This window comes from Rattus rattus, chromosome 2, assembly GCF_011064425.1.
Source record: "Rattus rattus isolate New Zealand chromosome 2, Rrattus_CSIRO_v1, whole genome shotgun sequence".
Classification (NCBI taxonomy): Eukaryota; Metazoa; Chordata; class Mammalia; order Rodentia; family Muridae; genus Rattus; species Rattus rattus.
Window position 1 is genome coordinate 1,611,092 of NC_046155.1, and position 20,581 is coordinate 1,631,672.

At 49.9% G+C, this 20,581-nt stretch overlaps 3 protein-coding genes across 3 annotated transcripts; 2 read left to right on the top strand and 1 right to left on the bottom strand.

The window, feature by feature from the left end:
• The first annotated feature begins 1,069 nt into the window (after positions 1 to 1,069).
• On the top strand, positions 1,070 to 12,433 carry Vps51 (VPS51 subunit of GARP complex). Its single transcript, XM_032891088.1, has 10 exons — positions 1,070 to 1,697; positions 2,157 to 2,286; positions 8,724 to 8,870; positions 8,946 to 9,165; positions 9,275 to 9,992; positions 10,313 to 10,528; positions 10,709 to 10,927; positions 11,239 to 11,360; positions 11,447 to 11,534; positions 12,047 to 12,433. Exons 1-10 carry the CDS (start codon positions 1,470 to 1,472, stop codon positions 12,305 to 12,307), a joined length of 2,349 nt encoding a protein of 782 aa, XP_032746979.1. The 5' UTR covers positions 1,070 to 1,469; the 3' UTR covers positions 12,308 to 12,433.
• Positions 12,434 to 12,554: 121 nt separating this feature from the next.
• Positions 12,555 to 17,005, top strand: Tm7sf2 (transmembrane 7 superfamily member 2). The gene is made up of 10 exons (XM_032891086.1): positions 12,555 to 12,752; positions 13,115 to 13,311; positions 13,396 to 13,450; positions 13,674 to 13,868; positions 13,949 to 14,052; positions 15,694 to 15,813; positions 15,902 to 16,070; positions 16,273 to 16,353; positions 16,433 to 16,555; positions 16,722 to 17,005. Exons 1-10 carry the CDS (start codon positions 12,701 to 12,703, stop codon positions 16,880 to 16,882), a joined length of 1,257 nt encoding a protein of 418 aa, XP_032746977.1. The 5' UTR covers positions 12,555 to 12,700; the 3' UTR covers positions 16,883 to 17,005.
• Positions 17,006 to 17,320: 315 nt separating this feature from the next.
• On the bottom strand, positions 17,321 to 18,632 carry Znhit2 (zinc finger HIT-type containing 2). Its single transcript, XM_032891087.1, has one exon. It carries the CDS (start codon positions 18,593 to 18,595, stop codon positions 17,393 to 17,395), a length of 1,203 nt encoding a protein of 400 aa, XP_032746978.1. The 5' UTR covers positions 18,596 to 18,632; the 3' UTR covers positions 17,321 to 17,392.
• Positions 18,633 to 20,581: the final 1,949 nt, after the last annotated feature.

Sequence of the window (20,581 nt, forward strand, 5' to 3'; positions counted from 1 at the left end):
ATCATCTCTCTAGCTCAAATTCACTTTCTCAAAGCTCCGTGGACTGAAATCTGCAAATGTATAGTTTCTGAATAGCCCACTGAACAAGAAGTCAAGAAACTTTTTAGTTCAAGACCAAGGGAGTAAATGCTTTAGGTTTTTTGAGCCATTTAGTCTGCGACAAAAGCAGCCATAAATGATAGGTCAAGAAGTGGGCGCTGGGCATAGTAGCACACACTTTTAATCCTACCACTCAGGAGGCAGAGGTGGCCAGATCTCCGAGTTTGAGGCCAGTCTGGTCTACAATAGTGAGTTTCAGGTCAGCCAAAGCTACACAGTGAAACCCTGTATCAAAGAAAAAGGGAGAAAAGAAAGACAGAAAGGGGCTTGAGGTGGAAAGATGGCTCATGGTGAAGTTTGTGTAGTGCTCTTGCACTTTGGTTCCCAGTGTCATGGTGGGCAGTTCACACAACTTGCTGTAAATACAGCTCTGAGGTATCCAACACTTTTTGGCCCCTGGCCTCTGCACACACAAATACACATAATTAAAAACAATAAATACCGGGGGCTGGACAGATGGATGACAAGTTAATTTTAATACTATTCAGAACTGTTTTTCCTTGGCAGTGGAGCTGGTGACAGTGGTATCACATGCCTTTAGTCCCAACTTTTGGGAGGCAGAGACAGGCAGTTGTTCACACTAGCCTGGTTTACAGGCCAGTTCCAGGACAGTCAGGGCTAAGCAGAGAAACTCTTGTCTTGAAAAAAACAAAAAACAATAAAACTTATATCATTTAGATTTTTTTTTACGTTCTGGTTTTCAGATAAAAACAGATGGTAGTCAGTGTTTGGCAGCTCAGCACCCTATCAGCCTATCCTCGGTAACGTTTACGTACATTATTAGTAAAGTCTCATTTTCTTCTATTTAACTCAGCATAAACCAATCTGACCTCATTCCCTCCTCTCTTAACAGCTTCGTCTCTATGCCTATATCTTTAAAACTTAAGAATTATCCTCAATCCCAATTGCTCATGTATCACATTCCACCAACTTCTTAAGATTAACAGGACCTGTTCTCTAAGTAGAATAGAGTTTCTCATATTGAATGACTGACTCCTTGGAGATAGGACCTTGGGAAACACTTCGTTAAAGTCATATTGCAGGCTACAGAACGGGCACTTGAACCTTGTAGACTCCCTGTGACGCATATTCTATCTTCCGTGAGTCTCTTTCCCGTGCGGATGCAGAATTGGTTCGCCACGGTTCGCCCATGTAGCACAGCAAAATCACAGAAGCTCAAGGAGCCGGAACCTCAGTGAAACCTCTGCGCTCCTGAAGAACAAACGCAAGACGGAACTTTAGTCTCACATATCCTACAGCTGCAGAGGGACATTTCACCTGAAGGACCGCCTGGTATCACAAGTTTATGGTCCCCGGAAGTGCTATCCTTTCCCTCCCCTGTCTCACCCCCTTGTGTTGAGGTTGGAGCTATGGCGGCCGCGGCAGCTGTGGGGCCTGGCCTAGGGTCCGGGCCTGGGGATTCCCCAGAAGGTTCCGAGGCAGACGCTCCGGAGCGTCGGCGGAAGGCTCACGGGATGCTGAAGCTTTACTACGGTCTCTCGGAAGGGGAGGCGACGGGGCACTCCGCTGGGTCTGACCCTCTAGACCCAACAGATCTCAATGGGGCGCACTTCGACCCGGAAGTTTATCTGGACAAGGTGTGTGTGCGAAGTAGGGCGGGTCCAGACCCCAAATATACTGGACCCTAGATCATGTCCCCGATTTTGTTGATGTGGTGACGGGAGCGAGAGTTCCTAAGAGGAGGACAGTCCTTACTAGGCAATAGAGGCAGATCTGGAGGATAAGGAAGCCTGGGCCAGTTAGGACTGACCTGAGGTGATACTGAGCCTGAGGTCTTCATTGCTGTTTTGATAGGCCCGGGGTAGTGGGCGTGGCCATGCTCTGACAGGTGCTAGGCTGGGCCTAGGTCGACTTTAAGCTGAACCTGAAGACTGACAAATCCCAAATTGGGTCTAACCTGGTAACCTGTGAAGTATGGTAGAGGTTCCATATGTGGAATTCCTGATAAGGATGGGATCAGGATTGTCTTGCTCGGAAAGCAAGGCAGGGGGACATGAGTGAGCACTAACATTGAATGTTACTACCTGCTTCTCTAGCTGCGTAGAGAGTGTCCTCTGGCCCAGCTGATGGACAGTGAGACGGACATGGTGCGGCAGATCCGGGCTCTAGACAGCGACATGCAGACCCTTGTCTATGAGAACTACAACAAGTTCATCTCAGCTACAGGTGATCCCATTGGGACACACTCCTCACAGTCTTACACATCCCCACCCCACGTCCTGTGCTGAGAAAAACAGGGATTAGAGGAAAGAGACCCAGATTACAGTTGGGTCCCAACCTTAATCCACTGCCTTTGAAGTGATGACTCCTGTGGGAGGGTTGTCCTAAGGACCAGAGCTGGGAAGAATAAAAAGAGTTTCTCTGCAGCACATAGGAAGCACCAAGATGTCTCAGTGTGCTTTAGCTTTTGTGTACATGCATGTGTGGGGCCACAACATTTGTGTGGGGGTCAGAAGATAACTTTCTGCAGTCTGCACTCTCCACCATGAGGGTCTCAGGGATTGAACTCAGGTTATCAGGCTTGATGACAAACACATTTACCTGTGCTAAGCCATCTAAGAGTCATTGAAATTTTTTAGAAAATTTCTATTAGTGGTAACCTTTGTTTTTGATCAGTCTGCCTTAAGAGCAAACTTGTCACTCCCCTTTTTTTTTGTTAAAGATTTATTTATTTATTTTATGTATGTGCGCACACTGTTGCTGGCTTCAGACACTAGAAGAGGGCATCATCGGATCTCATTACAGATGGTTGTGAGCCACTGTGTGGTTGCTGGAAGAGCAGTCAGTGCTCTTAACTGCTGAGCCATCTCTCCAGCCCACTCCCTTCCTTTCTGACTAGGTCCTCACTCCTTAAGATTTAGTAATAGCGGGTTGGGGATTTAGCTCAGTGGTAGAGCACTTGCCTAGGGGCGCAAGGCCCTGGGTTCGGTCCCCAGCTCAAAAAAAGAAAAAAAAAAAAAAAAAAAAAAAAAAAAAAAAGATTTAGTAATAGCAGGGGTTGGGGATTTAGCTCAGTGGTAGAGCGCTTGCCTGGAAGCGCAAGGCCCTGGGTTCAGTCCCCAGCTCCAAAAAAAAAAAAAAAAAAAAAAAAAAAAAAAAAAAAAAGATTTAGTAATAGCAGTTCTTTTTTTTTTTTTTTTTTTTTTTTGTTTTTTTTTTTTTTGGTTTTTTTGGTTCTTTTTTTCGAGCTGGGACCCTAACCCAGGGCCTTTGGCTTCCCTAGCAAGCGGCTCTACCACTGAGCTAAATTGTTGGCGTCCAGGAGTCACCCCACAAACCACATGAACACTAATCTCTGTCGGACAGGGATGGTTATTGAATGCACACCCCAAAATTGATTGATTAAGGCAACGGCTCACAGATTCAGGAGCTGAAAGCTGCATGCCTGTGCACTGCTCAGAGCCCCTTTAGATAAGGAAAAACACAGTGAGCTCCTAAACAGACACAGGGTGTGCTGCCTTCAGATTTCCAGCTAAGATGGCTCAGCAGGTAAAGGTGCTTGGGGTGAGTTTGGTCCATGGGACCCATGTGGTGGAGTGAGAAGACCAACTTCCTTAGGTTGCCCTCTGACCTCAATGTGAGTAATATGCCATGCATAGCTGCTCAGTGTACACAGCACCCCCCCCCAATGCAAATGAAAAACAAGCTCCTATAAAGATGTCCCGCCTCATCAATTAAGGAGGCATGACTTCTCTGCACTCCTAGTGGTATTGCATGTTGGATGGGATGTGGAGGATATATAACCTGATAACATAGCAGTGGGAACAGAGCTGTATCTTCCTGCAGAAAAGCTTCGCCAGCCCTCAAAAGGCTAACAGAATTATCCCAAGAGCAGCAATTCCATTCCTGATAATATATTACTATTATATAATATGATTGCTGTGTGTGTGTCTGTGTGTGTACATATGAGCACACACACACACAAAAGCAGCTCCTGTAATCTCTGCACTTTGGAAACAAAGACAAGAGGATTGCTGCAAATTCAACACTTGCCTAGCATTCATATCAAATCCTAACAAACAAACAAAAAACAAGTGAGGGTGCTGGAAAGGCTCAGTGGGTAAAGTGCTTGTTGTGCAAGGTTGAGGACCTGAGTTCAAATTCTTGGCACCTATGTAAAAAAGAAAAGCATACCTTTAACTCTCGTACTCCAGAGGCAGAAGATTTTTCAGAGTTTGAGGCCAGCATTGTTCTGAGTTCTGAGTGAGCCAGGAACACATAGTGAGATCCTGTCTTAGACAAACAAACAGAAAAGAGTGTGGCAGGGCACATCTGAAGCCTCAGTCTATGAGGTGGAGCAGGGGTGTCTCTGGGCCTCCTGGGTGACCAGCCAGCTGAGATGAGATGGCAAGATCCAGGCCACTGAGAAGCCCTGTCTGTAAAAGGAAGGCTGGGGAAGACTGGGGAGATGGACTGCACTTCAGATCTAGGCAGCTCACAAGTACCTAAACCTCTGGCTTACAGGGATCCGTCTCTCTGTCTGGCCTCTGTGGCCACCTGCACACATATGTGCACACAGACACACACACACACACACACACACACACACACACACGAGGAAGACACCTATCATCAACTTCTGACCTCCCATGTTTGTATTCGTGGTGAGTACATCCCATACAGATATGCATAGGTCCATATACTATGTGTGCCTCTGTATGTGCTCACATGTATACATACACAAATTAAAACTGAAAACATGGGGTTGGGGATTTAGCTCAGCGGTAGAGCGCTTGCCTAGCGAGCGAAGGCCCTGGGTTGGTCCCCAGCTCGAAAAAAAAAAAAAAAAAAAAAAAAAAAAAAAACTGAAAACATGTTCACATGGAACTTCATACACAATTTTTTTAGTCAAAAAGTAGAAGCAATCCAAATAGCTGTTGACTATGTAAATGGATGAATAAATGATGTGACCCAAAAACAGTGTTAGTTAGCTAAAAAGTGAGACGAACCAAGTTACATTATGCAGAAGATGTCAGACAGGACTGAGTGTGGTGATGCACAACTTTAATCCTAGCATTCAGGAAGCAGAGGCAGGTAGAGTTTTGAGCCAGTCAGAGCTACATAGTGAGATGCTATTTCAAAAAGAAAAAAATGAGGAGAAAATGAATGTGTTTTATTGATTTTCTCTTGAGACAGGTTTTCTCCTGAAACTCACTCTGTAGACCAGGCTGGCCTCAATCTCCTAGAGATACTCTTGCCTCTGCCCAATTGTGCTCGGATTAAAGGCATGTGTACCACTGCCCGGGTCCTTGTGTGCGTGTGTGTGTGTGTGTGTGTGATGTCACATCCTGGAGTTACAGACATGCTGAACCAGTTCTCCAGCCTTGAATTCTGCCTTTTAAAAAAAGTAGTAAGTTAACTTGCAAAGAGATGTGTTTCATTATGGCATTTTCTTTTTGAGGGGTGTGGTTGGGAGCTAAGTTGTTTTTTTTTGTTTTTTCCCCCGGAGCTGGGGACCGAACCCAGGGCCTTGTGCTTGCTAGGCAAGCGCTCTACCACTGAGCTAAATCCCCAACCCCGGAAGCTAAGTTTTGAGACAGGATTTCTCGTGTGGCTCTGGCTGTCCTGGAACTCACTCTGTAGACCAGGCTGGCCTCAGACTCAGAGATCTGCTTGCTTCTGCCTTCCTGGTGCTCTGGCATTAAAGGCATTCACTTCTGCTGCCACCACTACAACCATACACCTGGCTGTGTTGTTTTTTAAGACAGTGCCATCTGTGTCCTTATTGGCCTGGGACTTTACCTGGGACCAGTGTTTACAATGACTTGTCAGGCTGATCCTTGAGGGCTGGGCTGTCTCAGGACAGCCCTTCTCCCAGTTCTGTTCCTCATATAACTTATATCTGGCATTTTTATTTTATAATAATTGTCCTTGCTGTTGAACTATAAAATCAAAAAGAAGGTGAGGGCTAAGGCTGTGGCACAGTGGTAGAGCACTAACCTAGCATGTGAGATGCCCTAGGTTCAAGCTCTGTGTCTACGGGAAAGGAACAGTGTGAATGTTTTTGCTTCATGTGTTGTGTGGCCGATGTAAAGAGCCCCCTTCATGGGCTGGAGAAATGGCTCAGTGGTTAAGAGCACTGAGTGCTCTTCCAGAGGTCCTGAGTTTAATTCCCAGCAACCACATGGTGGCTCACAACCATCTGTAATGGGATCTGATGCCTTCTTCTGGTGTGTCTGAAGACAGCTACAGTGTACTTAATATAGAATAAATAAACATATCTCTTTAAAAAAAAAGAGTTCCCTTCACTATTGGTAACCAACTTCTCTGTGGAAAAAAATAAAAATCTCATTGTTTTGCAAGTGTTAGGTCTGCAGATTTTGTTTTTGTTTTTGTTATTTAAAAAGATGTGGGTGCACTGTGTGCGTCTGTGGTGCTTCTGTCAGTGTAGTGTATGTCTATGTACTACATGCATGTAGTGCCAGCAGAGGCCAGAAGAGGGCATCAGATACCTGGAACTGGACTTACAGATGGTTGTGTGTCACCATTTGGGTGCTAGAAAACCAGATCTTTTGTAAGAGCCACAGGTTCTCTTACCTGCTGAACCATCTCTCCAGCCCCATGTTTTTCATGTTTTTGAAGTAAAAAATAGGTGTGAAAACCAGGCAGAATGGCTCATGCCTTTAATCCCAGTACTTGGGAGGCAGAGGCAAAAGGACCTCAGTGAGTTTGGGGCTGGCCTGGTCTACAGAGTTCCAGGTCAGAACTACAATAAGACCTTGTCTCAAAAAGGAAGAAGTTAAGAAGTTAAATTGAGGGCTGGAGAGATGGCTCAGCAGTTAAGAGCACCCAATTACTCTTCCAGAGGTCCTGAGTTCAATTCCCAGCAACCACATGGTGGCTCACAACCATCTGTAAAGAGATCTGATGCCCTCTTCTGGTGTGTCTGAGGACAGCTACCGTGTACTTATATGTAATAAGTAAATAAATAAAAAAAAAAAGTTGAATTGGTGGTGCTTAAATAGAATTCCAGCGCTTGCTTCGGAGGCAAACACAGGCACATCACAGTAAATTGGAGACTTATCTGGTCCAAATAACAAGTTGCAGGCCAGCCAGGGCTACATAGGGAGGCCATGTCTCAAAAAGCCAGAATGAAAATAAATGTTCAACTTGAGTTAGGATTGTGGTGGGATTACAGAATGGGGCAGGGCTCGAGGCTGAGGGACAGCCAGGTGATGGTCAAGAGATGTGGACCAGAGGCAAGAATAGGTGGGATTAATGATGTAAGCAACCAGTCAAGAATGGCCAGAACTTCATTCAGATTGTTGATGTGCAAGCAATGAAAAGAAGGAGGTAAGAGAAAGCCAGTAGGCATGGCATAATAGGGTTGGCAACAGAAAGGTAAACATGGTTTCTAAAATGGGATTTGAAGAGAAGAGACACAGAGACAGTTAAAAGTATTAGCTTAGGCCCTTAGCATTTGAAAGGAGAAGGACTTTACAGAAGATGCAGCATGTTCTAGAAGTCCACTGACAATCTGGACCATATGACAAGGAGCTCTGAGTGAGCAAGTTTATAATCTGACCTGCTGTGTGCCGAGAGCATTCCAGGACTGAGTGCTCAGGTGGTCCCTGCCTGTGCAGAGCTTATGTTTCAATGAATCAAAGAAGTGCTGGCCCTGCAAAGTGTCTGGCTGTTGTCGGGATCTGGATACTGTCTGATGGGAGAGATTGGTGCCAGAAACCTGTTCCTGGGTTCACTTCTAGGGGTTCTCAAAGAGTAGCTCTGTGTGCATCATCTTGAGAGGATCAAAACACAGAGGAAAGTGAAATGTTTACTCTCCACTTGGCTGAGCTGGGGTAAGAGCTGGTCTTCCATGTTTGAGTCCTAGTCAGTAATTCCAGGATTATATATGATAGGACAGAGGCAGGGAGCTAAGAGGTACGTACAACAACCTCTGTCAGGCTAAGGGGTCTGGAACCCTGAGCTCGCACAGGTCTGGTAGGTGCCAGGCACCAGTTCCCTTCTAGAACAAAATGAGCTGAAAAGGAAAAAGGGAGAGCATGTTTGGACAAAATGGAATCAGTTAAGACAGCAAGTAGGTGCTTTTTAAAAATAAAACCAGGGCTGGAGAGATGGCTCAGTGGTTAAGATCACTGACTGCTCTTCCAGAGGTCCTGAGTTCAGTTCCCAGCATCCACATGGTGGCTCACAACCATCTGTAGTGAGATCTGATGCCCTCTTCTGGTGTATCTGAAGACAGCTACAGTGTACTCATATATAATAATAAATAAATAAACTTTAAAAAATTAAAAAAAGGCTGGAGAGATGGCTCAGCGGTTAAGAGCCCGACTGCTCTTCCAGAGGTCCTGAGTTCAATTCCCAGCAACCACATGGTGGCTCACAACCATCTGTAAAGAGATCGGATGCCCTCTTCTGGTGTGTCTGAAGACAGCTACAGTGTACTTATATATAATAAATGAATAAAAATAAAACAAAATATTTTTTAAAAAAAGATTTAAAAAGTAGTCTCACTCTCTTCCGGGGTGAGCAGGGTTTGTTGAACCAACACGATAACCTTCTTGTCTATGCATGCTGATGCCAAGTCCCAGTCCAGTTCACTCAAATCACTGATTTCCTTCTTGCGGCTTTTGCCCTTCTAGACACCATTCGAAAGATGAAGAATGACTTCCGGAAGATGGAGGACGAGATGGACCGGCTGGCCACCAACATGGCAGTGATCACCAACTTCAGCGCACGAATCAGCGCTACACTACAGGACCGACACGAGCGCATCACCAAGCTAGCAGGTAGGCTCTGGACAGGCCAGGCCCTGAGCCAGCCACCCTGAGCTCTGCAGCTCACGTGCCCTTCCTGTCCTCTAGGGGTCCATGCACTACTGCGGAAGCTGCAGTTCCTGTTCGAGCTGCCTTCGCGCCTCACCAAGTGCGTGGAGCTGGGTGCCTATGGGCAGGCTGTGCGCTACCAGGGTCGTGCCAGGGCCGTGCTGCAGCAGTACCAGCACCTGCCCTCCTTCCGCGCCATCCAGGATGACTGCCAGGTCATCACAGCCCGCTTGGCCCAGCAGCTGCGGCAGCGCTTCAGGTGTGGTTTCCGGGCCTGCTCATTGTTCTCCAATCACATCGAGTGCTCCCCACATTTTTTTCTCCCCTGCAGCCCACAAGCTGTTCTCACTGCATCTCTGTCACCACAGGGAAGGCTGCTCAGGTGCCCCGGAGCAGGCTGAGTGCGTGGAGCTGCTGCTGGCCCTAGGCGAGCCCGCTGAGGAGCTGTGTGAGGAGTTCCTGGCACACGCTCGGGGTCGCCTGGAAGAAGAGCTGAGCAGCCTGGAGACCGAGCTGGGGCCCTCCCCTCCCGCACCTGATGTGTTAGAGTTCACTGACCGTGGTGGCAATGGTTTTGTGGGTGGCCTCTGCCAGGTGGCAGCGGCCTACCAGGAGCTGTTTGCCGCTCAGGGCCCTGCTGGTGCAGAGAAGCTGGCAGCCTTCGCGCAGGAGTTGGGTGGCCGCTACTTTGCACTGGTTGAGCGGCGGCTGGCCCAGGAGCAGGGTGGCAGTGACAACTCACTGCTGGTGCGGGCACTAGATCGCTTCCACCGGCGCCTTCGAGCACCTGGGGCGCTGTTGGCTGCCGCTGGGCTTTCAGAGTCGGCCACAGAGATTGTGGAGCGAGTGGCCCGGGAGCGCCTGAGCCACCATCTGCAGGGTCTGAAGGCTGCTTTCCTGAGTTGCCTGACAGATGTTCGCCAGGCCCTGGCAGCACCTCGCCTAGCTGGGAAGGAGGGCCCCAGCCTGGCTGAGTTGCTGGCCAATGTGGCCAGCTCCATTCTGAGCCACATCAAGGCCTCACTGGCCTCTGTGCATCTCTTCACCGCCAAGGAGGTCTCCTTCTCCAATAAGCCCTACTTCAGGGTATGTCTGTCCTTGGACTATTCATTCTTCTGACTGGCCTCCCCAGCACCTTTTACTAGTGTTTGGTACTGTCCCAAGTACGCTGCATGTGGATTTACATTCTCAGGAGTCAGTCTGGAGGGGGAAATGCTATGTAGCTAGGTACCAGGGACCTCACTGCGGCCACTTACCACCTGTGAGGCTGGGAAGCAGGGTGGGGCTGTCCTTTAGAGTAGGGTTAGGGCAAAGAACAAGGAACAGCCCTGGGCTCTCCCTGTCTTTACTGAACCTCTCCAGCTTACAAGAAAGGACTGGTAGTGGATCTGGGCTTCCCTTCACAGGGTGAGTTCTGCAGCCAGGGAGTCCGTGAGGGCCTCATCGTGGGTTTCATCCGCTCCATGTGTCAGACAGCCCAGGGCTTCTGTGACAGCCCTGGGGAAAAGGGAGGTGCCACGCCACCTGCCCTGCTCCTGCTGCTCTCTCGCCTCTGCCTGGACTATGAGACAGCCACCATCTCCTACATCCTCACACTCACCGATGAACAGTTTCTGGTGCAGGTGAAGTAGCTCAGGAGAAGGGAAAGGGCACTAATGCTGGGAACACAGGAGGCTGATATTCTCCTGTTGCCAGAACCAGACTGGGGGTCTGCACCCATCTCAGCCTCCATTTCTCATTGGTGGTGGCTTCTGATCTGTCTCTAGTACCTCTGACCTCTGTCCTCTGCTTTCCCGACTTAGGATCAGTCTCCTGTTACACCTGTGAGCACACTGTGTGCAGAGGCCAGAGAGACAGCACGGCGGCTGCTGACACACTATGTGAAGGTGCAAGGCCTGGTCATATCACAGATGCTACGCAAGAGTGTGGAGACACGGGACTGGCTCAGTACTCTGGAGCCCCGGAACGTGCGTGCTGTCATGAAGCGTGTGGTGGAGGACACTACAGCTATTGATGTACAGGTGCTGCCTCAGGCATGCTGGGCTCCTGGATAACGGCTCCCCAAGGACCAAGACAAAGGGTCTGGCTGTACTGTACCTGTGTTGTGCCACTAGAACCCCCATTTCATCCCTAGGGAGTATACAGGTCAAGAACCCCCAAAAAGCTCAAGTAGGGGTGGGCTGAAAAATCGGGTTTCAGATTAGTTTTTGCCCTGCCTTTGTTCTATTCCCGAGTGTAAGTGGTGACTATACCTATGATTCAACAAGCAGATAAGGGAAGTTTCTGTCAGTAACCCATGCTCTGGCCTTGCAGCACCTCTTTTCTCCACCAGGTGGGGCTCCTGTATGAAGAGGGTGTCCGCAAGGCCCAGAGCAGTGACTCCAGCAAAAGGACCTTCTCTGTGTACAGCAGCTCCCGGCAGCAGGGCCGCTATGCACCTAGCTACACACCCAGGTCTGGCTAGGAGGGAGCCTCTCTGAGATAGACAAAAGAGAGAGGGTGGGCAGAGTGGTCTCTGACTCCTTCCTTCCCCCTTCCAGTGCTCCGATGGACACAAACCTCTTGAGCAATATTCAGAAGCTGTTCTCTGAACGAATCGATGTGTTCAGCCCTGTGGAATTCAATAAGGTCTGAAGTACCTTCTCATCTAGGTCCCAGGGGGAAGGTTGGCTCCCACATCAATCCAGGAAGCCCTAGGACCCAATCTGAGCTTAACGAATGGTCATTCTATCTAGTCCCTATCTCTAGGTGGTCCAAGGCAAAACCACCTTGTCCATCAGGATGCTGATTTCAAGGCTTCTTTGCTCTCACTCTATTCTCCAAAATAGCCTTGAGTCTTCAGGGGTTTCCAGGCATTGCTGGATCTCTGCCTCACAGCAGCCCAAGCTCAGGGAACTCTTTCCTCCATTTCTTCAGTGGTGACTCCTGCCCATCATACTCATGCTGTCCCCATCTCTGATCTGAATATTGGGGCTTATTTGCTCCCTTACTTCATGGCGGCAACATTGGATTGTTCCCTCCTTACCTGAGCCCTAGACATTTCTGTCTTTTTCTCCCTTGCCTCTGCTCAGAATTTGGATGTATGCTCCTCCCCCAAAGCCTTCAGTCACTGAGTTGCATCCATATCTGTTCACTTACAGGTGTCGGTGCTGACTGGCATTATTAAGATCAGCTTGAAGACACTACTGGAGTGTGTGCGCTTGCGCACCTTTGGGCGCTTCGGGCTGCAGCAGGTGCAGGTGGACTGCCACTTTCTGCAGCTCTATTTGTGGCGCTTTGTGGCTGATGAGGAGCTAGTGCACCTGCTGCTGGACGAAGTAGTAGCCTCAGCTGCCCTACGTTGTCCCGACCCAGTGCCCATGGAACCCAGTGTTGTCGAGGTCATCTGCGAGCGCGGCTAGAATCCACTGACGAGTCCCGGAGCAGCCCTATCGCCCTGTCCTCCCCGTGCCCTGTTCTCACCCTGGAGGCCCTTCCCCGCTGGCGGGTTTGTGAACCACTAATAAATTTATATGTCCTCCTCCTTCCTCTTGCCTGCAGGGGCGGAACCTGCCGGGGGTTGGGTTTCAGTGCCTAAGCTTCTGAGGCGCCAGCACGGGGCCCGCCTCCCAGCGTTGATTGGCTACTGTGCTGGGCCCAGGGTGGGCAGAGGGCGCGTCCATTTAAAGATCACTGAGCAGCAGCTTTTCCACCTCGGGGACTGATGCAGAGGCGTAGCCAGGCCATTGGGATGGGGTGGGCTGTGTTTCCCTGATCGACTTTGTGAACCATTGTTTCCCGGCAAAGGAGAGATCATGGCTTCTCGTGAGGCCTCCCAGGCCCCACTGGAATTCGGGGGGCCGTTGGGTAAATGGGAAGGTTCGGGGAGGTGGCTGAACCGATGCTACTTAACGGGAGTAGGGTAGGATACGAGCTGTCTAGAAGGCTTTTGGGAAGTCTGGCAGAAGGATCAGGTGCGCGGGTGGCGGGGTGTCTGCGGGAGAGGAAGGACTGTGTGCTGACGGCTGCACAGCAGGGAGTTTGTGTAATGAAAGACAGTTGGCAGAGCAGGATGGTCTTTGGGAATAACAGAGGTAAGAGGACAAAGAAGAAAATCAGGGTAGGAATATGGCGCTGGGAACTCGCTAAGCAGGCAGGTGACTCAAGGCGCCTGTGGACTTGAGAGAGCTCTGGGGAGCAGTCACGCGACACAGTGGCCCTCTTCCCAGGCGTCACGGCGATGCTGATCCTGCTGCCTGCCACCATGTTCCACCTGCTTCTGGCGGCCCGCTCGGGTCCGGCGCGCCTCCTGGCCCTACCAGCCTATCTGCCTGAGCTGGAGGAGCTGTGGAGCCCACGGGCTCTGCTGCTGTTGTTCATCTGGCTCGGCCTGCAGGTGGCGCTCTATTTGCTGCCTGCACGCAAGGTGTGCGCTATGTTTTAACACACGAGGGTGCAGGGAGGTCTGGACCAAGGTCCAGCCCTTATTAAACTTGCCCTGTACCCGCAGGTGGCCGAGGGGCTGGAACTGAAGGACAAGAGTCGCCTGCGCTACCCTATTAATGGTGCCTGGGGTTTTCCCTCCTCCTCCCTTAATCTGGGTTGGGGTGGGTTCCAAGGGTAGTGGGAGGTTTATAGACTAGCTCTGATGACATGTTCCCTATGGGAATCTGGCTGTACTTCCACGTCTTTTGCTGTTACTCGGCTCCAGGCCCAGAACTCTGTGTGTATGTGTTGGCCATGGAAGTATGCAAGCCACCCCAGGGCTCACTTTGTGTTGTGGTTCAGGTTTCCAGGCTCTGGTGCTAACAGCCCTGTTGGTGGGGCTAGGGGTGTCAGTTGGGCTGCCCCTGGGGGCACTCCCTGGAATGCTCCTGTCCCTGGCCTTTGCGACCACTCTCACCAGCTTTATCTTCAGCCTCCTTCTCTATGCAAAGGCTTTGGTAGCTCCTGCCTCAGCCCTGGCTCCTGGGGGAAACTCAGGTGAGCAGGGTCCCAGTGAGGTAGGGGTGAGATAGGTGGGACGTCTACCCGTTGTGCCTTCACTCTCTGTTGTTCTCCAGGAAATTCTGTGTATGACTTCTTTCTCGGACGGGAGCTGAACCCTCGCCTTGGTTCCTTTGACTTCAAATATTTCTGTGAGCTGCGACCTGGCCTCATCGGCTGGGTATGCTGGACTTAACTCTGCTGGTCTTGGGCAAGGAGAAGAGTAGAGGGCTAGCATTGCTGGGTGGACAGCAATCATTCATTCATTTGCCAATATGTTACTATGCTATGAACCCATGGTTTTGCTTTAATATTAAGACCAAGAGGGGTTGGGGATTTAGCTCAGCGGTAGAGCGCTTGCCTAGCAAGCGCAAGGCCCTGGGTTCGGTCCCCAGCTCCGAAAAAAAAGAAAAAGACCAAGAGGGGTTTTAATACCAAATCTTGAGAGAGAGAAGAGCATTTGTCTAGCACACATAAAGCCGCCCTAGGTTCCAACCCTAGCACCACAAAACAATCTATATAGCATGACGGTGATGGCAGGTTGTGTGGGGGAAGCAAAACAGGCAGGGAGCTGGGAGAGCACATGCAGCTTTGAATATAGTGGCCAAGTACAAAACTGACTTCAAAGACAACTAGGAAGAGGCTTGGAGAACAAGGCAGCTGCCTCTGGGGATTTTGAGATTTAATACCCTGTTTGTCATTGGTGACCTTGACAACACACCAGCTCTCATTGTTTTAAGATCATACATACCTGGTTGGTGGCTGGAGAGCTCCAAAGGGCAAGGTCCTGCGATCACCATAAAGGATATCCTTTACAGAGGCAGGAGTGCTAATGTCCTCTGAATCTGAGTTAGGGTTTGGTTTGTTTTGAAACAGGTCTCATTAGGATGGTCCAGACTAGTCTCAAAATTCAAGGTCCCCTCCACTCCCTCAGTTAATCAAGTAACCAGGATTAGGTCCCCTCCACTCCCTCAGCTAATCAAGTAACCAGGATTACAGTTACTGTAATCCCACCAGGCCTAGTCCCTCCATGAGTCACTTTGGAGACTGGCCTGCCCACGTATGCACCAGACTATAATGTTATCTTCTCACTCTAAGATTATCTGTGAGGGCTGGGTATAGTAGGGTGCACCTTTAATCCCAGCACTCCAGAGGCAATGGCAGGCAGATCTCTGCATTCAAGGCCAGCCTGGTCTGCACGGTTCCAAGTCAACCAAGGCGACTTAGTGAGACTCCTTTTATTTTTGTTTGTTAAGGAAAATACTACATCAGTATTTCTAAAGAGGCTACCCTAGTCAGACCACTGGGGCTAATAAAATGAGGGTGCAAAGCCAGGCAGTGGTGGTGCACACTTTTATCCAGCACTTTGGCAGAGGCAGATGGATCTCTGTGAGTTTGAGGCTAGCCTGGTCTATGGAAGAAGTTCCAGGACAGCCAGGGATACACAAAGAAACCCTGTCTTATTATAAAAAGGAGGAAGGGGAGGGTGCAAAGTTTAGGTTCATAACAAGCCAATCCTTATCTCTACATATTCATTTTCAAACAAGAGCTCAAGGCAGAGCCCTGATTATTTCTGTTTATCACATGGCAGTGGCAGTGGGACAGTGAGCTTTAGCAAAGATACATATTCTGCCTGAGTGACAAAGCTCAGATTCAAAAGCAGGGGTTTTAAGTTAAGGCAGACTTGCAATCCAGTGTCTCGAGACTACAGAACCTGGATCCATTCAACATGTTAGCAGACAGCTCAAAGGAGGGGAGAGGTTGGTACTGTTCTACTCGGATGCTCCTATTCAGACAGTGGCCCTGTCCCCACTTCCCTTAGGTCTTCATCAACCTGGCCCTGCTGATGCAGGAGGCGGAGCTTCGGGGGAGTCCTTCACTGGCTATGTGGCTGGTCAATGGCTTCCAGTTGCTGTATGTGGGTGATGCCCTCTGGTATGAGGTGAGGCTGGATTGGACAGCAGGAGGCAAGCAGGGAATCCTGAGGATGTCATCTGGACTAAACCAGTGTCTGGGTCATGTTCCTGCAGGAGTCTGTTCTCACCACCATGGACATAATACATGATGGTTTTGGCTTCATGCTGGTCTTTGGAGACCTGGCCTGGGTACCATTCACCTACAGCCTGCAGGCCCAGTTTCTGTTGTACCATCCACAGCCTCTGGGATTGCCCATGGCCTTGCTCATCTGCCTCATTAAGGGTCAGTAGGAGGGTCCTTCATTTCCCCTTCCCCTTTCATTCATACTTTATTCAGTACCCATCAGGTAAGTCGCAGGCTCTTATGCTCCTCTAAAGCTGGGAACTGGCTCCTGGGTATCATAGCACAGCCTGGGATTTGGACAGGCTTTGGTAGACTTAGGCAAAAGGCCTGGATCTCACCATCTGCTCATGCTTTCCCTCAGCTGTTGGTTACTACATCTTCCGAGGGGCCAATTCCCAGAAAAATACATTCAGAAAGAATCCTTCTGACCCCAGTGTGGCTGGTAAGTGGGCCTCTTAGGTCATGGGTGAGATGAAACAGCAAGGCTTTGTGGTTCCATTTCATTTGCTATCTCTCTTTAGGTCTTGAGACCATCCCTACTGCCACGGGGAGGCAGCTGCTGGTGTCTGGGTGGTGGGGTATGGTTCGACATCCCAACTACCTGGGAGACCTCATCATGGCTCTGGCTTGGTCCTTGCCCTGTGGTGAGTGGGTTTTGGAGTAGGTCGGTGTGCCTGGTGTGGGGACTAATCAGTTACTGGAGCGGACCCAGGGCCTAGGAAGCCTGACACCCCATGTGCCATCAGCTGTGAAAGCCTTTATGAACCGGTGCTCATCCTGATGGCTGACCACGCAGCCCCTTCCTTACAGGGCTGTCCCACCTGCTGCCCTACTTCTACCTGCTCTACTTCACTGCACTGCTGGTGCACCGTGAGGCCCGAGATGAGCAGCAGTGCCTGCGAAAGTATGGCCGTGCCTGGCAGGAATACTGCAAGCGCGTGCCTTACCGAATCATACCGTATGTCTACTGAAGCAGAACCAGTTCTACTCGGCAGGGATGCTCAGCACGTCGAAAACAAGAACGTTGAAAGCAAGAGGGAGCCCCTGCTCCCAGAAGGAAATTTTTCCCTGTTGAATAAATGTTTTCAACCTTTGCTGTTTTTCTTCTATCCTGGGGTCAGTGACTTGAGGCTTGGGGATGACTAGCTGACTAATGAAAGCTTAAAAGTGGTTTGTGGGTCCAAAAGCCTGAGTGAGACAACTGGTTACCCTCAGAAAGGGGCACTTCAGGCCTGGGGATGTAGTTCAGTTATACAGTGCCTGTGTAGCACACAGGAAGCCTTTGCTATCCAGCACTGCATATCCGCAAGGTAGCTAACACCTGTAACCTCCCACTGTCCGGGTGGGAAGCAGATCAGAAGTTCAAGGTCATCTTCAACTACACAGTAACTTCAAAAGAAGCTTATCTATAAAGAAAGGCACTGCCAACATCTGGGCAGAGCAGACACATCTTTATTAATGTAATGACATGGATGCCCAGCTCAGCCAGGAAGCTCCTCAATGAGAATCCTTGGTGCAGGTGGTACTGGGCCTCCCCAAAGCCGTTCTAGCTCCCCAGTAAGGGTTGCCATTTCCTCAGCTGTCACAGCATGGGCTCGGTGGGCTCTGGCACAGTCTAGAGCCAGGGGTGTGAGAGCAGCCTCATTTTCATTGGTCCAAGCCAGCAGGAACTGGCACTTCTTCCGAGCCCGGTAAAGGCGATCTCGCTCTTCACCAACCACAGCTCGTTTCCGGGCTCGACCCAGGGTCTGAGCCAGGTGTCCCAATGCTATCAGCGTGTAGCCTTTCTGATTGATAGGACCCTCGCCCAGAAGGATTCGGGCAACTTCCTGCATAGCACCCCGTGTACCCAGGGGCCCAGGTGGGTGCTCGCCCGCTTCCAGAACGTGGGCTGCGGCCTGCAGGGCTTCCTCTGTAGAGTGAAAGACTTGCTGGGCTCCCAGGGCCCCAGAAACATCGAGCAGAGTAGCACAGAAGTCAGAGAGTAGTGCGTCGTCGTCCCCTCCATGATACAGGGCGAGAGTGTGAGCATAGGTGAACAGCACATTGGGCAGCTGGAAGCGCACCAGTGGCGAGGTAGGGCTGCGGCTCAGACTGGCCAGTGTTGGGATGCGGGCGGGCATTGCGGGCGGTCTGGCGACACTGGAGTCTTCAGCAAGTGGCTCCCCAGCGGCAGCGGCATCATCCACGGACTCCAGCCCGGTCCTCGCAGGGAGTAGCTCCGGCTCCGCAAGATCTCTGCTCGCGTCATCATCCAGCTCCTCCAGAAAACGTGGGCCGGTGCCGCGGCCCCACCACCAGGGCCGCCACGGAGGCAGGAGGCGTCCGGCTTCGCCACGGCTCAGTAGCCGCTCGAATGCCGCCTTCTCAGCCGGCGCTAAACGTTCCCAAAGTCCAGAAAGACCGCCCGGCCGCGTGCCGGGCCGGAGGCCTGTTTCCTCGGGCTCATCCTCGGCCTCGCGTTGTTCACGCAGCCGGCGTAATGCGCCCACCAGACGACTGGGCGAAGCGTTTCGGCCGCGGAGCTCTCTTAGCACTTGGTCGCGGTAAAAGTCTTCGGCGCAGGCGCCGTGAGCCCGGTAGCAGCGGAGCGAGCAGTAGGGAGCGTTGCAGCGCGGGCAGGTGTAGCGCGCTGGTACAGCTTCCCCGGCCGGGCAGAAGCCGCAGAGCCCCGCGGGCTCCATGGAAACTGGTGCCGCTTGTCCTGTACCAGTTCCGCCACTTCCGGCGCTTCTTTGGTTATTTCCGCTTTTGTGTGCGTGGAGGGCGGGGGAAGGCGCGTAGCTTCCTTTCGGCACATTTCTGGGACTTCTCAGTAACTCTCCAAAGTAGCTCGTTGGGCAAGCGCAGAAGTCGCCCAAGCTCTTCCCAACACGTTGGCTCGCCGAATTCTGAAAAACTGTGTCGCTAATCCCAGTTTGTTCTTTGTGGTTGTACCAAATTGTGCAAAAATAAACTATCTTTTAAATAACAAAACCAAGCACCACCACCAAACAAAAAACACCAGGGTCTTAGCAGGGCGTAGCTGTTCTCACCTTTAATTCCAGCACTGGGTTGTCAAACGTAGGCTGATTTCTGTGAGTTCATGTGCATCCCAGGATAGTCAGAGCTACATACTGATGCCCTATCTTGAAAACAAACAAACAAGGCCAGCAAAATATTATTAACAACAACAGACAAAAATAAATGAATAGGGGGCTGGAGAGAGAGCTTGGTGGTTAAGAACACTGACTGCGGGGTTGGGGATTTAGCTCAGTGGTAGAGCGCTTGCCTAGGAAGCGCAAAGCCCTGGGTTCGGACCCCAGCTCCGAAAAAAAAAAAACCAAACCAAACAAAACAAAACAACAACAACAAAAAAAAAAAACAAAACAAAAAACACTGACTGCTCTTCCAAAGGTCCTGAGTTCAATTCCCACATGGTGAGCAAACCACATGGTGGCTCACAGCCATCTGTAATGGGATCTGATGCCCTCTTCTGGTGCGTCTGAAGACTACAGAGTACTCATATACATAAAATAAATTAAAAAAAAAAAAAAAAAAAAAGAATAAACCAGGCATGTTTAACAAATCTGGAGCTCAAAATACATAACAGGCAAGCATATCAAATTGAGGCCAGCCTGGGCCTACCTGAGACCCTGTCTCAAACAACAAAAGCACAGCAAAGCAATACAAATAGGCAAAACATCCCTCCGATGGTATTGAAATTGTTTGCATTGTTAAGTATTATGAGGCCTATTGAGAGGTAGGCCTTAGTGGATTATCTGGAGGGTGTGCCTGTGACGGAAATACTGTATTAGTGTCCAGTCATACTGGAAAATGGACCAACACAAACCAGAAAGCTATCTGGCAAAGCCTGTAGAATCTGTACCTTCAATGACCACTTGTCACATTGTCAAATTTCTGTAGTTCGGATCAGCTCTCCTTTTCAGTCTCATTAATCACATCTCTTAGACGTCTGTAATCTAAGGATTTCTTTGCTTTTTTTTTGCTTCCTGAGGCAAGGTCTGCAGCTCAGGCTGCCCTCAAGCTGCCTGTATAGCAGGGGATGCTTTTGAATTTATCTCCCTGCCTCCACTCTCCAGTACTGGAATGACAGGAGGAACACACTAAGCTTTTTCTAGGGTCATTCTTCTGAAAACAATGCCAATTCCCCACCCCAGTACAGCACCACACTTAACTATTTTCTTTTTTTATTGGATATTTTTAAGTTTCAAATGTTATCCCCTTTTCCAGTATTTTAAGTTAAAAGTTCCTGTCTATCCCTGGCTGTTCTGGAACTCACTCTGTAGACCAGATTGTCCTCAAACTCAGAGGCCTCCCTGCCTGGGATTGAGTGCTGGGATTCAAGTCCACTACAGCCCAGCCATGGCTAATTTTCACTGTGTAGCTATGGTTTAACTATGTAGACCGCTGATCTCAAACTCAGATCCATCTGTCTCCCCTGGGCTATTCCTGGCTCAATCTCTAGTTTTGTACTACTTTTTCTCTACAGAGTCTGAGTAGGTTATATGAGTTCCTGCATTTTTGCCTTGCGTACTACTCAGGCATAGAGTGTTTATACCAATACCAGCACTTTGGAGGTTCAAAACCAGCCTGGCCTGCAGTTTGAGACCTTGAGTCTCAAGAACCAAGTACTTGTTTCTAATTTCTAACTGGAGTTCCATCCCTAC

What these genes read in the sequence shown, in the direction of transcription:
- Vps51 (XM_032891088.1), top strand. Translation starts at nt 1,470, where the DNA reads ATGGCGGCCGCGGCAGCTGTGGGGCCTGGCCTAGGGTCCGGGCCTGGG. An exon ending in GCGCATCACCAAGCTAGCAG is followed by an intron (nt 8,871 to 8,945) that starts GTAGGCTCTGGA and finishes CCTGTCCTCTAG; the next exon opens with GGGTCCATGCACTACTGCGG. An exon ending in GCCCTGTGGAATTCAATAAG is followed by an intron (nt 11,535 to 12,046) that starts GTCTGAAGTACC and finishes GTTCACTTACAG; the next exon opens with GTGTCGGTGCTGACTGGCAT.
- Tm7sf2 (XM_032891086.1), top strand. Translation starts at nt 12,701, where the DNA reads ATGGCTTCTCGTGAGGCCTCCCAGGCCCCACTGGAATTCGGGGGGCCG. An exon ending in ATTTGCTGCCTGCACGCAAG is followed by an intron (nt 13,312 to 13,395) that starts GTGTGCGCTATG and finishes CTGTACCCGCAG; the next exon opens with GTGGCCGAGGGGCTGGAACT. An exon ending in CCTGCGCTACCCTATTAATG is followed by an intron (nt 13,451 to 13,673) that starts GTGCCTGGGGTT and finishes GTTGTGGTTCAG; the next exon opens with GTTTCCAGGCTCTGGTGCTA.
- Znhit2 (XM_032891087.1), bottom strand. Translation starts at nt 18,595, where the DNA reads ATGGAGCCCGCGGGGCTCTGCGGCTTCTGCCCGGCCGGGGAAGCTGTA.